The sequence below is a fragment of the Rattus norvegicus genome, chromosome X (genome assembly GCF_036323735.1).
Source record: "Rattus norvegicus strain BN/NHsdMcwi chromosome X, GRCr8, whole genome shotgun sequence".
Taxonomy (NCBI): Eukaryota; Metazoa; Chordata; class Mammalia; order Rodentia; family Muridae; genus Rattus; species Rattus norvegicus.
In genome coordinates this window covers 121,059,414-121,077,083 of record NC_086039.1, presented here as the reverse complement: position 1 = coordinate 121,077,083, position 17,670 = coordinate 121,059,414, and the positions used below count along the sequence as shown (strand labels likewise).

At 43.0% G+C, this 17,670-nt stretch overlaps 1 protein-coding gene across 12 annotated transcripts in view; it reads left to right on the top strand.

The window, feature by feature from the left end:
- Nucleotides 1-17,670, top strand: part of Septin6 (septin 6) — a 138,727-nt gene that overhangs the window by 80,594 nt on the left and 40,463 nt on the right. For all 12 annotated transcript variants that reach the window (XM_063280318.1, XM_017602159.3, XM_063280315.1 and 9 more), the window contains one exon: nucleotides 7,023-7,218. In XM_063280318.1, the coding sequence (XP_063136388.1) occupies nucleotides 7,023-7,218 (196 nt within the window). The remainder of the gene's footprint in view (nucleotides 1-7,022; nucleotides 7,219-17,670) is intronic.

The window sequence follows — 17,670 nt, the reverse complement described above, 5'->3', positions numbered from 1 at the left end:
GGAATTCACTGTACTTGTAAGGACAAACAGAGCAATAAGGTCACTTCTAAATATGGATGACAGACCGTGAGCTAGGCTCACTCACTAGCAAAAGTGACTCATTGCCATGTATTAGCTTCAGAGCCTATGAGATAAAAACATGGGCTTCATGGAATTCCACGTCAGAGACCTTGAGAGTCTGCATAGAGGTTGCCAAGTCTTTGAATGCTGACAGTCGAAGTCACAGTCACATCTCGCTGCTAATTGGGACGGGCATACAAAATAAATGCAAGACAGGGCAATCAGCCTCGAGAACAAATGTCATCACGTCTAATATTGGCACTCCCAAGTTTTCTGTTTAACTGGCAAGATCAATCTTTGGCTAATGGCCAACTTATTTCACACAATATTTGATGACTGAAATATCCCAGTGCACACACATACCAGCTTCTCTTGGCATTCCTCCCAGAGTGCCGTATGACCTGTGCTGAAGTTGAGACGCAAGCAAACTGACAGGCCCCCATGAGCAACCGGCAATAGACTGATCTGCTAAAGCCCTGTGACTTAGAATGGGACCCAATGTCAAAGGGGAATTTGCAATATGAATCTTAAGATTTCCCCAGCCCCCCCCCAGATGAGGCAGCCAAGATCAAGACAAGGTGAATGGGATAAACAGTCAACTCGTATTCCCACCAGGGCATTGCTCGTCTACAACGCTTCAGAGCACAGCTGACAGCATGAAGCTGCTGAAGGGCCTGGGGCAGACTCTCATCCCCAAGAAGTCATATATCTTTTCTTTCTTTCTCTTTCTACTTGTCCAGTTTCAGGAAATGGCTCTCCTCTTATACTGTCCCCAGATAGGACCATTAGGTAAACCAATCCCTGGACTGGATCCAGAAATGCTTAGAGAGCATGCATCCTGCTCTCTTGTCTTCATGACCTTGCCATTGCTCAGAGAACCTTCAGCTTACATCACGGTCACGAGTGACTCTCAGACTGCCATCTCAACCAGCCATAATGCTAGGAACTGTCACTGAGTTGGCAGAGCATCCACAGTGCAGTTGCTGAAGGTGATCTTTGCTCCCCCGGGAAATTTAGTGACTGTATTCTTATGCCTTATACCTGTACATGACTATTAAATTTACCTCCTAGATAACTTAGAAAATGGTTCCGTTTGATCACAGAAATGGTTCACCCAAAGTTCTTTTAGTGTCAAATTACAGTAGTGCTAACCCTTGATTATTAATAACAGTGAGCTAGGATAGTTTTTTTCCACATTACTATTTATTTAATGTTGGTCCTCTGCTGTTATGCCCAGACCTAGCAGAATAAGTATTATACATTTCTGTATGCCTGTGTGCATTTGTGTTTGTTGAGATTGAGAGGAAGGAAAGGGAATGTTTATGAATCCAGAGCCTAATTTATAGTGCAATAAATTGACTGTACCAATAATTGCTCTCCATGATTATTATGATTTTCAGTTAAGCAATGGACATAGCATATTATGACTTCAGTCTGATATATTCTCTAGGCTTCACAGTAATTACCTAGTAAGGTGAGATTCCCCCTTTCTCTACCCCATCAAAAGATCGTAGCCCAATTTCTTAGCTTTGGAAACTTGAGGATGCCATAACTGTAAAATCATGTTGGAAGCCTCAAAAGAGCAACCTGAGCCAGCAACACCAACGTTCTGGGTCCCAGAGCTTTGTAGTGCTGCAAAAGACAGCCCTGAAGAGGCTTGCCCATCCAAATGTGCTGGCAGCGCTAATGGCCACGGGGAGCACAAAGGCTCATAATGATAATATTTACTTTGAAGCTTCTCAGGATTCCAGGCTCAACTGGGCTCTGTTGAACTTGGAAAACACACACAGGACAGGCAGGATTGAGGCTTTATTGCAGGAGGTGTGCAAAGGGCAGTTAGTATTCTGCGAAGGTCAGGGGCTAACCTTTCCATCTCCGGGCCTCTGGGAAATGCAGTTGTTAGCATAAGGTTGCCACAGTGGTTGGTCACAAGCTAGCAAGGCATCATGGGAGAAAACAGGTTTGTAGCATCCACTGCTTTCCATGGTGTCATTACTTCCATCACATCTGCTTGGGAAGAGGCGCAGGAAGCTGCCTGTGCTGGTTGAAACACACCAGTCTGCCTCGCCCCTGCAAGAACAGGAAAGAGAAAGGACAAGGTCGCACAGCCAGGCATGACCTTGTCTCTCTCCATAGACTCTCATGGCCAACTCTAGTTCCTGGAGAGTTTCCTTTCAGAGAGTTTCCTTCCGACCTCCCTGTTGAACTCAGCAGAATTTTCTCTTGGCTTATTCCACCATTTACAACTGAGTGAGGGGGGTTGGGGATTTAGCTCAGTGGTAGAGTGCTTGCTTAGCAAGCGCAAGGCCCTGGGTTCGGTCCCCAGCTCCTAAAAAAAGAAAAGAAAAAAAAAAAGAAAAAAAAATACAACTGAGTGAGACCTCTCCAAGTGACCAGGGACTGTGACTAGCTTGCTCTTTGCTGAATCCTTAGCCCCTATATAACACCTATATCTGGTGATTATCAGAGGCTTGGTCAATACTTATCGAGTGACTAAATAAAATAGTATGTCATGCTCGTGAGCTTCACTAAAGTACATTGGTTCAAAGCATGGGCTACAGAGGCAACCCGCCTTGGTGACAGTACTGATTATGCTATGTATTACTTTGTGACCTTGGACTGTCATCTCCTATACAGTGTATAGAGGAGGAAAATCAGATACCTAGAAGAAGAGGAACTTGCAAATTCATGAAGCTAATGGGTGGCTTGGTTACCCTAACTATAAATTAAGGACAAATTGTATTATCTAGTGGCTAGCTAGATTGTAGTTCAGGGGTAGGGCTCTTTTTTTTAATTGTTTTTTTTTTTTTGAGATGAGGTCAAACTTTGTAAGCTTGAGGCTCACAGGCATCTGCCTGCCTCTACCTCTGAGTACCACCTTGCCCAAACAGGGATAGAACTCTTGTTTAACCTGATTAGCTTGAGTCCTTGGGCTCCATTACCAGCACTAAAAACACCATAGTGCCTGTCTACCTTAAAAGCTTCCTGTGAGGAATCTATGGAAGCTGGGGGTGTGGCTCTGTGGGTGTGGAAGTTGAGAGCTTGCTTCATATCTGTGGGGTCCTGGGTTCCATCCCCAGTTCTACAGGAAAGAAAAGAACATAGGCATTTGTTTACAGCAACATTTGGCACAGAGCACATCAATCTGGCACAGGAGAATACTACTGGTACATGCCTTGACGTCCTAGCACTTGGGAGGCTGAAGCAGGAGACTTACGACTTCAAGTCCTTGTCTCAAAATCAAACCAAACCAAGCAGAAAACAAAACAAAACAAAAGCAAAAACAAACAAACAAAAACCCTGCTACTACTGCTTCAACTTCTCTTTTTGTAGGAAAAAAGGACTAGGACTCAGACTGGGGACAGGGCTCAGGTTTTGTCACTTGGCAATGTAGTGGTAACATGTCTAGGAATTGTCTTTCTTTTTCTTTGTTTGTTTTTGTTTTCATGACAGGGTTTCTCTGTGTGGCTCTGGCTGTCCTGGAACTTGCTCTGTAGACCAGACTAGTCCTGAAGCCAGAATTGAATTTATCTTTCTCACGGTCTCAGTCATGGCAAGGACTTAATTGTTCAAAGCACCAGAGATTGCAGATATTGACAGCCACTGAGGAGAATGACCAAACTTTTATTGTAGTTGCTGTTAACTCAAGGTAGGGAGGTCACCTGGAGCTATATATTCCCATAATATGTTTGACATTTAAATTATTTTCAAAAGAGATTTATTTATTTTATGTGTGTGTACATTTACCTGCATGTACATCTGAGTAGTGCATGCATGCTTGGTGACCAGTTTTGGGTCCCCTGGGACTGGAGTTACAGCCAAGTATTAGCTATGGATGCTGGATACTAAACCCAGGTCTTCTGCAAGAACAGCTAGGGCTCTAACCACTGAGCCCTCCATCCAGCCCCTATGTTGTTTTTAAAAGTAATTGTTTCTTGCACAATGTCAACAATAAGCAAAATGAGAGCTAGAACATGAGTTCAAGGGGTTAAGAAACACTGCTGTTCATTGTGACACGTTCTAGGAAGGCTGGGGAGAAGGAGAGGGAAATTGAGCCCTTGGGACTCATTGAGTTTCCTGCTAGAAGCCAGTTGCCAAGTTCCTACCTTCTTGCTGAGGCATGGTGGAATCTGCTGACCTGGTCCTATTAGGCCACGTGTCATATCCCCGTACACATTTACTATTGGACCCAAGACAGCTATAGGAGAAGATAGCATTCTAGTCTCGTGCTGGGCTTGTGCCAACCATTGAGAATGGGGCTTCCTTCCAGCTCCAGGTCCCACCATGGGGACAACTGTTTTTGAGAGCAGAAGCACTCAAAAGCCACTGAAGGAGCTGGCTTCATTTTCTGCCTTCTTCTAATGCTGCATTTATTGCAATTCCCTAGACACACCAAGTTCTTCTCTATCGGACCTTCATTATTTAACATCCAGTTGCCACAACCCTTGCATGCTGGCAGGTGTCTGGGTGGTCAGTTTCCTTACTGCTCCTCCCTGCTGCTTGCCCTACCTCACTTGGACCCCATTTCTCCAGCTGTGCAAACAGGGTGGGTCTCTGGCTCAGTAGAGCTGTTCCTGAGACCTTCTATGTGAGACATTTTTCAGGTGCTCTCAAGTATACAGAGGAGTCTCGGAGAATTCTTAGGATGTGGAGGCAGGGAGCCCGTATTGGAGAGCTGCGGAGATTGGAGCCTACCACTGTCTAGAAGTAGCAGGGATATTCAGTAATGACCTCAAGGGACAAAGAGGTTGAGGAAAATCCATTAGATGGACCAAAAAATGTTAAAATGTACCTGGAACATGGGTGTCCAGCGAGAAGATGAGTTAGATTGTGGTGCCCGTCCTTGCATTCTTATCTCCGAGACTGTGGCCCTGGTCATGTTTTTTGATGGGGTAGTGGGTGGTGTGTTCAGCTGCATGCCTGAATCTGTCACCTCCCATGACAAAGACCCCACTGTACCAGATTTTTCTTGGGGCCTGAATATCTTCTTTAGAGAAGGACCAAGAAAAAAGAGTTCTCTCCCTAGACAATCTTTGTTTCTGATGAATATAGCAGACCCTGGCTGGAAACAATCTGTATGAGAAGCTCTTTCTGTATACCCTGGCAGTTCATTTCATTAGTCATACCTGGCTATGGACTAGGGACCTTGGTAACCAGGCTAAATGGAATGTTCTTTTCTTTCTCTGCACCTAGAAACTTCCATCATAGGTAAATTTTTTATGTCAGTGTTTAGGATAAAGGAGGCATATGCTTCTTTTATATATATACACTGATAAAGGAGGCATATGCTTCTTTTATATATATACACTGATAAAGGAGGCATATGCTTCTTTTATATATATACACTGAGAGAGTGGGGAAAGAGGAAGCATTTTTGGTTCCCTATCATCCAGCTCTATACACTTGCAAATGTGTACTTGGTCCTAAGGGAAGATTTGCCAGGCCAGGAACTACCCAGAGTAAACCTAACCCCAACTATGAGGATAAATCAAAGGTCACATAGTCTCTCCTTGGTTGTGGGGGGTGGGGTAGAAAGAAGACAGACGATGCTAGTAAAGGAATACTGTGGTCAAAAGTGCTCAAAGAATAGTCCAGGGTCATTAACTTTGTTTGTGACAGGGTCTCTCTACATAGCCCTGACTGTCCCGGAACTCACTATGTAGGTCAGCCTGGCCTCAAACACAGATATCTGCCTCCCAAGTACTAGGAGGAAGGGTAGGCACCACCATGTCCAGCCTCTCATTAGCTGTTGACTTAAAGACCAGGCTGGTCTCAAACTGGAGATTTAACAGAGGCTGATCTTATCCTTCTTATCTGCCCCCACCACCTGAGTGCTGGGGTTATAGATGTGTGTGCTACCTTGCTCCGTTTCTTCAATGCTGGGGATCAGACACGGCTTCAACTCTAGTAAGCAAACACTGTACTGGCTGAGCTACATCTCCAGCTTAGCTACTGTAGCCTTTTGGTTCCTAGTATTTCTTATTCCCTTGGGGTGGGATGGGGAGCCAAATACAATCCAAATCCACAGAGATTAAAAGTGGTTTTAGTGCCTAGCCCAGCTGTGGCTTCCTATCACACTCCTGCTTATGCCCATGTCACCAACATCTCTCGATTTCCTGAGGGTGATGTCTTCTCCAAAGACTCCTTGATTCGAGGCAGTGGTTTGGTGTCCTCTAGTGTCCCAGGAATAACCTCCCCAAACCTTTACCAAAAGGCCACCATAACCCTGGCCCCATTTATCGGCCAAGTTTAAAATTCTAGTGGTTGGATTTATTAGCGTCACACAGCCAACATGTTAGTTAAGCAAACAAATGCCTGGTCTGTTTGAAATTTAAGAAGAGTAATTTGCAGCTCAAGTTCATTCCTCGGTAGACAAAAAAACTTTTTAAAAAATACAAAGTGGTTTCCCTGAAAGGTCATCTAGGCTGGGAGAAGCCAAAAGTAGGTTCAGTCTCCCTTGTGGGAGACTAAAATATGACATCTGTGAATTGAGCACTATTTGGGGAGAACCTGCGGCTGGAGGATGAGAGGAGTGGGTATTTATTTGACGATTGGTATTTATTTACATGTTCTACTTAGGAAACACAGAAAAGCTGAAGAAAAAATGAAAACTGTATATAAAAGGCTACCAGTCATAGATAAGTATTAATAGCCCTCTACGGTCTCCTTCTAGGGATAATTATAGCCCTCTATCTGTATGGATAGCATTTCTTTCTCTGCCTCTAAAAGCAGTATGTGCTCAAGGTAAAGATTCAAGTAACAGAAAAAAACCTGTGAAGACAAAAATGGAAATTAGCCCAATTCTCTAGTATTGTGAGCTCTCTGCTGCCGGCATGTCGCTGCTTTCCTTTTTCACATAATTGACACTTGATATTGTGCGTACTTCTGTGCAGCTCTTCACTTCTGTGAACTATGATGCACAATGGCTGCATAGTCATCGCTTGATGTCTTTTGCCTTTCAGGGGAGACAGGTTTGGGCAAGTCCACCCTCATGGATACCCTGTTCAACACCAAGTTTGAAGGGGAGCCAACGACTCACACACAGCCAGGTGTTCAGCTCCGGTCCAGTACCTACGACCTCCAGGAGAGCAATGTGGGGTTGAAGCTCACAATTGTGAGCACTGTAGGCTTTGGGGACCAGATCAACAAGGAGGACAGGTAACAAAAGAAGTGAAATGGGAAAGTGGATGGAGGAACCATGAAAAGGAACTTACCATGGGAGTCTTGGAGAGAACACAGGTTGTGGGGCCCACTAGAGTGATATGGGCAGGCAACTTGTAAAAAGGGCATCATCGTGGGGTCCTTCTCTATAACTGTGCCACTTCATATACTTTGCCAAAAGGAGGGTGTCTTTGTAATACACGTGAGTGGATTCTTGATTCCGTTCATCCTTGTGCCAGGTCCTCCTGTACTCTAACAACCTACGAAGGATTGGCTTTATCGTTGCTCTTGACACACTCACGGGAAAGGTTTTGCTTAAGCAAATAATTTCCATAGAGACCAGTATGTTCTGTGAAGGACTGGGTACAAAGAGATGAAGGGCAGATTGCAATGAGACCACAAGGGCAAGAACAGTCAATTCCATGCAGAGAAGAAAGCGGAGAGGCCTTCCCAGGAGAGACTCTATGCTAACTCCTGAAGGACTGGCCAGACAGACAGGTGATGAGAGAGAAAGGCAATCCAGGAAGCTGCCCACTTCTTCAAAGGCAAAGTGAAGGAAAGAACTCAGGTGTGGTCTAGAGAACCGCAGTGTGGCATGTTTAGATAGAGAGGCAGGCTTCTTGGGAAAGCAGTGAACTTTAATCTTTGGGGTTCCCATGTATAGCCATGTAACTAGCTTTTAGTTATAAGATAGTCTTATTCTAGGGTTGTTCAGTGACTTGTGTAAGCATAAGGCCCCATTAAACCTAGAATGTTCTCTGGGCTAAAAATAAAGGGAGGGAGACAAATGGAGGTCAGCTCCTGGAAGGTTATAGAATATACAAATATGGAACCATTCCGAAGTTCTAGGAAGCAGAATGCTGCCTGATTAGCCTTTGGGATAAATCCTATGGGCTAGTGTGTAGATACACTGGGTAAGCAAGACCAATCAGGAAACTATTAGACCAATGAAATTGAGGCAAAAGATACATAGGAGCTGAGATAGGGAGACGGAGATGGAGTCCATAAATATTGAGTAAAACTGACAAATCCTAGTAAAGATTTCATAGGGGTTTGTGAAGGCAGTATATAGAACAGAAATTCAGAAATCTGAATTTCTGGCTTTGGGGAGTAACACAATTATGATGGTCCCCCTTGAGAGATATAGAAGAACTAGACTTTAAAATACCAGAAACAAAGCATTCAGATTTTGAGCTATGTATAGAATATTCACATGCAGGATAACATCAGCAATAGGTAGTTGACCATACAGAGTCACAAGTCCAGAGAAGGTCTAGGCACAGGCAGATGATACGTTCCAACCACATACATACGTAAGATCATCCGGCAATCAGAGCAAGAAGGATGCTGTGTTAAACACAGGAACCACAGGGTGTCCGTAAGGTCAGCAGATGGAGGAAAGGATTGTAGAAAAGGACTAAGAAAGTCTAAGCAGGGGCTGGAGAGATGGCTCAGTGGTTAAGAGCGCTGACTGCTCTTCCAGAGGTCATGAGTTCAATTCCCAGCAACCACATGGTGGCTCACAACCACCTGTAATGAGATCTGGTGCCCTCTTCTGGTCTGCAGTCACATATGCAGACAGAATTGCTGTACATAAAATAAATAAATAAATCTTAAAAAACAAAAAAGAAAGAAAAAGAGAGAAAGTCTAAGCAGAGGGGAAGAGAGAGAACCAGAAAAAGCTGGAGGAGTTCGGGGATGCATGTGAGGGGTGAATGAGACTCTGAGATGAGGGTCTGATAAAGGCTGGGGTAGGGAAGGAAGAGTTGGCAGGATACTTACAGAAAGGAGCACTTTCTAAAAAAAAACCCTTCGTGTGTATGTGTTCGTGTACACAAGTAAAAGTGCACGTACCGTAGCACAGGTGCCATGCTTCATGTGTGGAGGTCAGAGGACAACCTCTTGCTTGTTGGTTGTCCCCTTCAACCTTGTTTGAAAGATTTTATTTTACTGTTGTATGCATATGCCAGACTAGCTGGCCAGAAAGTGAATTCTCCTTTCTTGGCCTCCCATCCCATTATAAGACCACTTGGATTATAAATGTCTGCTATTCAAGGCCCTGGGTTCGGTCCCCAGCTCCGAAAAAAAGAAAAAAGAAAAAAAAATAAATGTCTGCTACTTTCTCCAGCTTTACGTAGGTTCTGGTGATCTGAACTTAGATCCCCATGTTTGTGTGAAAGTGTTTAACTCGCTGAGCCTTCTTCCCGGGCCTTTATCAAAAGTCAGAAAGTTGTTCGTTACCCCAAAACAGTTTGGCCATTTCGGAAGTAGTCAAGTAGACCCGTCTTGCCCAGCATTCTAGGCTCTAGCACTGGGTAAGGTCAGTAGTGTCTTTTCTTCCCCCGTGGTCTGTGTAGTACCTAAGCACTGTGAAAGCTAGCCAGTGGGAGTTTTCGGGTAAGATCCAGAAGACGGCATCAAATCCCCTGGAACTGGAATTACAGGCAGTTGTGAAGTGCCTCATAGAGGCTAGAACCAAACGCAGGTCTTCTGCAAAAGCGTCCAGTATCACTTACAAAGTAATAGTCTTCCATAGGCTTTTTCATACATTCTTAGTTTGGGTTACCCCACTTCCTTCCTCCTCCCCCACCCTGTCTTTCCACTTTTATCCCCCCCTTAGACTGTTAACCCCTGATAGACATGTACTTTCCTAAGAACTGAAACACAGTCTGTTTTCTATATGAACCTCTAAAAGGAAGATACCTCTCTTTTTTTCCCCCATCTTTATTAACTTGAGTATTTCTTATTTACATTTCAAATTTTATTCCCTTTCCCGGTTTCCGGGCCAACATCCCCCTAACCCCTCCCCCTCCACTTCCTTATGTGTGTTCCCCTCCCCACCCTCCCCCCATTGCCGCCCTCCCCCCAACAGTCTAGTTCACTGGGGGTTCAGTCTTAGCAGGACCCAGGGCTTCCCCTTCCACTGGTGCTCTTACTAGGATATTCATTGCTACCTATGGGGTCAGAGTCCAGGGTCAGTCCATGTATAGTCTTTAGGTAGTGGCTTAGTCCCTGGAAGCTCTGGTTGCTTGACATTGTTGTTCATAAGGGGTCTCGAGCCCCTTCAAGCTCTTCCAGTCCTTTCTCTGATTCCTTCAACGGGGGTCCTATTCTCAGTTCAGTGGTTTGCTGCTGGATACCTCTCTTTTTAAAAAATAATTATATTTACTTATAAATTGCTTGATGTGTGTATCCAAGCACATGCAGACATGTGTACCTGTGCCATGGCATATGTATGGACATCACAGCACTATGGGGAGTCACTTCTGTCCTGCCCTGTGAGACCCTGAGCTTGAACTCATATTGTCAGGCTCTAGAGCGAGTGCCCTAATCTGCTGCATCATGTCACTGGCCACAACCATTTTTTCTATAAAATTGCCTATTATGTTAATCTTGTTCTGTTGAGCATCACTTAGACCCTATTTCCCGTCAATTTAGTAGTTGGGCCACAATCTGAGCAATACACTAAGGTGTACATTTTTTAGAAAGTCTTCAATGAAATTCTCGAAGTCCTTTCCATTGTAGACATTCTACATATGGAAAGTGTCTTGACCGTGATGACTTGGGAGTACTGAATAGATACCGTCTTAGACATCAATCTACCTCTGTTTTATTTCTAGAATGTTATCAGTACATTTTTCATGATTATAAACATAATAGCTGGGCATGGTGGCATGTGCCTATAGTCCTAACACTTGGTAGGTTCACGCAGGGGGATTTACTTTAGTGCCAGTCTGGGTAATATACTGAGAAGTTGTCTAGAACAAAAACAAAGCAACCTAACTAAATAAAAGAGTGAAATATATGCTACATACAGAGTTTAAAAATCAAACAGTGCAAACTCAAGAAATAATAAAGCTTCCCTGCGATTAGGGTAGAGAGCAAGAATGAAATAAGCCGTAATCATCTGTAATACAAAGTAGTTTGTTTTCTTGAAGCACTAGGGATTGAACCCAGGACCTTTTACATGCTAGACCAGAACTCTAATACAGAGCTATATACTTGGCTGTTTTCATTTTTTTTTTTTTGAGACGTGGTCTCAGTAAGTTGTCTAGGCTATCTTCCAATTCTATCTGTAGCACAGACAGTTTTGTTTGACTTTGTGATCCCCATCCTTGTACTTCCCTCAGCCTCTCTAACAGTGGGACTACAGACCAGGGTTTTCTATATGCTGTCAGGGGTGTTTTACCACAGATATGTCAGCGCAACTGCATTAAAACAGGTCTTCAGGAGACCCTGTGCTTCCCACAGCATCTGTTTAAACAAGGGTGAAACAACCCAAACAGGGGGAAGTCATATGACATCTTACTTCCTTGCACTCCCAGGACTTGGTAATGCAAGCACGCGGGAGGCTGAGGCAAAAAGATCAAGAGTTTGGGGCTACCTTGGGCTACATACTGAAGCTATGTCTTAAAATAGGGACTGTTGTTGGAGGCCAGTTGGTAGAGTACGAGCATGCACGAAACCATGTTCATCAATTTGCACCCAGGCATGGCGGTACTCACCTGCAGTCCTAGCATTGGAAAGGTAGAAGCAGGAGACTCTGAAGTTCAATGTTATCCTCACTGCATACTTGAGACCTTGTCAACAAACAAACAAGGAAACAAGTGGATTTGGTGATGTTTTGCTGTTCATAGGGATCCATGCCTAGAATCCCAGCATGTGAAGCATGTATCCCTATGCTATGGAGGAAGGAAGAACAGGAATTCAGGGCCAGCTTCAGCTGCAGAGTGAGTTTAAGGCCAGCTTGTTTACAACATGGGACATTGTCGAAAATTACACACACACACACACACACACACACACACACACACACACACAACTTGCAGCCTGGTCTACTTATTAAATTCGAGGCCAGCTAGGACCACATAGTGAGACTTTGCCTCAAAATAAACACCACCGAAACAATCAACCACACATACAACTCTAAATACTACTAATAAAGGAAAGACGAAAAAGAATAAGGCATGCTAGAGAAAAGAGAACCCGAGGGTAAGACTCTTCAAGACACCTTTTGTCTCAGGCAGGCCTGAGCTCTGATCTCATATTGCCATTGGTTATCCAGAGACCTTTGGCAAGATAGTTCAATTGTCTATGTGTCACTTTTTAAATCACCTGTAAAATGGGCACGATGACCATAATAATCTTTACACTATAAGGTTACGGTATAGTATACGTGGCATGGATGATAAAAAAAATGCTGGAACCATGCCTGGCACAAAGTAATTATCTAACAAATAGAATGTGTTATTATGAGTATGATTTTAGTGGTAAGAATTAAAGGAGAATAGCATTATGTAGCATTTAGGAAAAAAATCAAGAAACAGTTTTTTAAAAAGGCGAATTAGAAAAAATCCATTGGGTTTGGCAGCGTGAAAAATGTCAATATATTTAGGACTGATCATTCTCAGGGGATTGTATGTAGAAATTAGGTTGCCATTCTTGTGAATGGGACAGAGAGGCATCAGAACAGGGATTGGGGAGAAGCAATAGAATAGACATGTGCAGACAAGGTCAGATTACCATTTGCATGGAAATTTCATACCTATAAATCATCAGGGATAGAATGGATCGTTGAAGAAATGGTGCTGGGAAAAAATAGGCCATCGGTTTAGAAAAACATAAAATGAGACCCTCTCCTACAAACACTGCTTATAAAAATAGATTCCTGTTGGACTAAAAACAAATTCTAAAAATATAAAGAGAAAATGTCGGAGAATATTTTTATAACTTTGGGGGTAGAGAAGGCTTTTCGAGTTGTGAACCAGTGTAAAATTCACAGAAGGAAAGAGTGTTGGGTCTAAGTTAGAGGAAAAGTAGTGGAGGGCTGGAGCAATGGTCCTGTGGTTAAGAGCACTGACTGCTCTTCCAGAGGACTAGAGTTTGATTCCTGCATTTCCATCAGTTGGATTACAACTACCTGTAACTCTAGCTCCAACGGATCTGGAGCCTCCGTGGCAGACACTTACCCTCACATGCACATATCCAAACAAATATATATAAATAAAAATGATAAAATTAAAACAATTTAAAGGTAGGTTACATTTCAAAATGTAACATACCATGAAGCAAAAGTGAAAACAAGCTACAAATTAGGACAAAAATATTTGTAACCTATATAATAGCAAAGGAATTTTAATGGAAGAAGGGCTTCTGTAATTCCATGGGAGATAAGCAGATAATTGACTAGGAAGAGAAATACAAATGGAACAATCAACATTATGAAATGATGCTCATTGAGCTTCCCCAGCAATTCCGGAAGAAAAACCTGATATTTTTCCCCTCTCGGATTTGCAAAAATGAAAGATGAGATAATAGCCACTGCCACCAGGGAATTTCATTCACGTGGGTGTGTGAATTGATCAGATTTTTTTTGGAGGGCAAATTTGGCAGCATCCATTAAATTTTTGAATGTGAATAATTCATGGCCCAGCAGGTTCTCCTTTTCTTTACGTTGCCCAGAAAACACATGCACGTGCTTATAGGGAGCGATACTGTTCCATGCAGCATTGGCTGTCACACAAAACACTTTTACCCTGCCTAGCTATCCATAAGTAGAGCAGCTATATTAGCCGTGATGTGACCATACCATGGGATCACATGTTCAGTTTGCATTCACATGTAACAGCAGCAGGCCCTGCTGTTACAGAAATGAGAAGTTGTTTTGCTGTGCTATTTATCAAAATTCTCCCTCTCACAAAAACAAATAATCTTCTCTATATCTGCATGAAAAATATGTAGGAAAGCTCTGGAACACTAGTCAACAGACAGAACGCAGTGATTACTGATAAGGCAGGAAGCATGCATACATAGATTGTTTTTATAATTGAAAGGAAATTTAAAGGATGGTGTTTTAAAAGAGGAAATAGATAAAGTAGGTGTAGACGGTGCATTTAAAAAGCTGGGGAAAGAGATAAGGCAGTGTGTGAAGGGAGATAAGGAAGGCAGGGGCAGTTCTTTAGGATAGGAGAAATTATGAAGGCTTAAACAGGAACTGAAAGTTATGGAATAGGGAGGAGGGGTAGATGTGACAGAGAATCCACCAAACTTAGGATCCAAGTGGGTATGGAAGGTCTTGTTCAGTTTATCAACTGCTAAATGTCGAAACATTGTGTTTGTTTATTTATTTACTGTGTTCATGTGAGGACAGTGTTGTGTGACAAGACTTTTTTCTGGGGGGAACATGGCACACATGTCTACTCACCCCAGATAAGGAGCCCACGACAGACAAAGTGTGGATACCACCAAAGTCCAACTCGGTGAACCAATGAGTTTTATTGAAGTTGCTAATGGAATAGGGGTTAGAGGTTACTTACAAGGGCAAAAATGATTCAAAGACAGTTGCCTCACCAAAGCCCACCCCAACATGGGTGACAGTTCACAAAAGCTGTGAACTTGGAGTACACTGCACAGTCTTCAGGCAGCTCAACAGATTGGGGAGTGTCCTTTCCAAGTGACTCGGTTGGTTGAACCCTCTTCCAGGCTGCTTGGCCTATTTCTGCTTCCAGAGAGCTGGCGTGGTCTGAAAGTATCCTTCTTTGCAGCTTGGCTTATTTGACAGTCTTCTTTGCAGGTTGGTGAGATTGAGAGTGACTCTGGGCAGTCTTTATTGCTTACTAGGAAGGGAGGCGCTTAAGTGAGTCTGGTCAGTTTCAGGGACTTCCTGAAGCTATTTTGAGATGTTTACCTTCTGGCTTAAGGAATTTCCCTTCAGTATGGAAGGTTTCTGAGGAAATGGCTACACAATAGCAGCTGTGTTAGTGAGCTGGTGCCATGGTATATGCCTGGAGGGCAGAGACAACATGTAGGAGTTGGCTCTCTCCTTCCACCATGTGCGACCAGAGCATCAAACTCAGGAGGTCAGGCTCAGCAGCGAATGACTCTGCCCTTTGACCCATCCTGCCAGCCTACTATTAGAATATAAAACACATTCCCTCTTAGTAGAGGGAATGAATATGTATGCATAAATGGGGTTAAGTACAGTAATAGATAAGAGGGGTTCCGCATGTGAAAACAAGAAGGGATAGCAATTGGCCAAACCTTGCTGTGAGAGACCAGAATACAGATTGATAAGCAGGGTGAGCAGGTGGTAAGAAAAGACTGGGCTAAGTTTTGAAGTTGTTAAGGATAAGTACAAGTTAACTACCCTGAATGTAGCTGGTGTTCAGTTTGTTTTTGATGAATGAATGCATGAGCTATACATTAGTAGGGAAAAATAAGAAAATACTCATAAGGTTTCATCACTTGATAGCAAAAGTATCCATTAGATGTATTAACTAGGATGCTGACTCGGGATAGAAAATAGTCTACAGTGAGTTTAAAAGTGAATTAGAAGTTTTAAAAATCTGAAGAAAAAGATTGTTCTTTTTCAAGAAACTTCTATTTGAATCTGAGTATAGTGGTACATGCCAGTAATCCCAGAACTTGGTAGATCAAAAGTTCAGGGTCATAAGGCTAGAAAGATGGTTCAGCAGTTAAGAGTACATACTGCTTTTCTAGAGGACAGAGTTAAATTCCCAGCAATATGTCAGCTAGCCCATAGCCACTTGTAACAATAACTCCAAGTGATCTGATGCTTCTAGCCTCCCCAGACATTCATATTCATGTGTGCATATCACCCCACATATACATGTGATTAAAAATGAATAATGATTGAAGGTCAGGGAATGAGGTTGTATAACATTTGTAGCCTCAGGTCTGTTGGTAAAGTAAGCTGCCAGACTACCTTGTGACTGAGAGAGTCAAGAATCATATGGGAGCCTGAGATATCAAAAGAAAAATGAATATAGGGGTTGGAGAGATGGCCCAGCAGTTAACAGCACTGACTACTCTCCCAGAGGACTGAGATTCAATTGCTAGCACCCGCTGAGCAGCCCATAACCATCTGTAATTCCAGTACTAGAGAATATGATGCCCTGTTCTGGCCTCTGAGGGCACTGCACCCGAATGGTACACATACGTGAATGCAGCTTAAACACCCATATACATAAAAACATACATAAATATTTCTTAATTTTTACATTTTTCATATATTACATTTTGGTCATATTCTTTCCCCTCCTCCAAGTCTTCCCGGAATCTACCCACCTCCTTACCTACCCAAATTTCTCTCCAAATAGAGAAAAAAAATTCAAGAATACAAACAACAAAACAAACCCCAAATCAAACAGAAAATAAATCACTGAATCATGTCGTCAACAACAACAACAACAAACACATGGAAAAATATGGAGTCTATTTGTGTTGGTTGATTCCTCCTGAGCATGGGGCCTGCCTTGGAACATGCTTGATATGGCCACTGTAAATCTATTGGAAAAAACTGATTTTCCCCTCCCAGTAGGTATCAACTGCAAATAGCTTCTTGGTTGGGGATGGGATTTTGCATTTCCCCTTCTCTGTCTTGGAAGATTGTCTAGCTTGAACTTGTGCAGGTCTTGTGTGTGCTGTGCTAGTCTCTGTGACTTCATATGTGCATTGGCACTGTTGTGTCCAGAAGATGCTGTTTCCTTGGAGTCATCGGTCACCTCTGGTTCTTGCAATCTTTCCATCTCTTCTTTTACATAGATCCCTGAGCCTAGAAGGGAAGGGTTTGGTAAAGACATCCCACTTAGGCCTGGGAGCTCTCACTGTTTATATTGTGCAGTTGTGGGTCTCTGTGTTAATAACCATCTACTGCAAAAAAAAAAACAAAAAAAAAAAACAAAAAAAGTTCAAGGTCATTCTCCGATATATAGTGGGTTCGAGGTTAGCTTGGGCTATATGAGACCCTTTCTTTAAAAAACTGAAAAGGAAAGAAAAAGGGACCTCTCTCCACTCATTAAATATTTATTGGGCATCTGTGCTAGATACAGATTCCAAACTTGACCGCTTAGGAAAGGGAAGGCACAGGGACATTGTTGGAGAGGTTCAGAGTTGAGAAGGATTAGATTAAAAAGAGTTCTCTTTTGAGATGAGAAAAGACTTAATTATGCTCATAAATTGAGGGGAAAGCGTCAGTAGGAAGAGAGGAGACAGAGCATGGAACAAGGATTTCAAAGAGGCTGCAAGGGATGAGACCATGTGCACAGGGATAACAAGCCTTGCAAAGCTAAGAGACACTTCATCCTTAGACGAGAAGGAAATGAGAGGGTGGGTCCTTCTTTAAAGCTCAGGGGATGAGGTTGTATGAGCTTTGTGGTCTCAGTTCTGTCGGTAAAGTAAGCTGTCAGACTGTCATGTGACTGATGGGGTCGAGAATCATTTTGGAGCCGGAGAGATCAAATTAAAGATGAAATGATAAATGAGAGAATAGTGGCAGATGAGCCAGCCAAGGCCAAGCAAGGGGCCTGTTATATTACTCTGGAGGTTCGGATGCAGTTAGAGGCATTTGTAGGGAGCAGAGAAAAGCCCAAGAGATGTCCCACATGAATGTATATTTTGACGTGGGCATGGCCATGTCAAAGATATCCC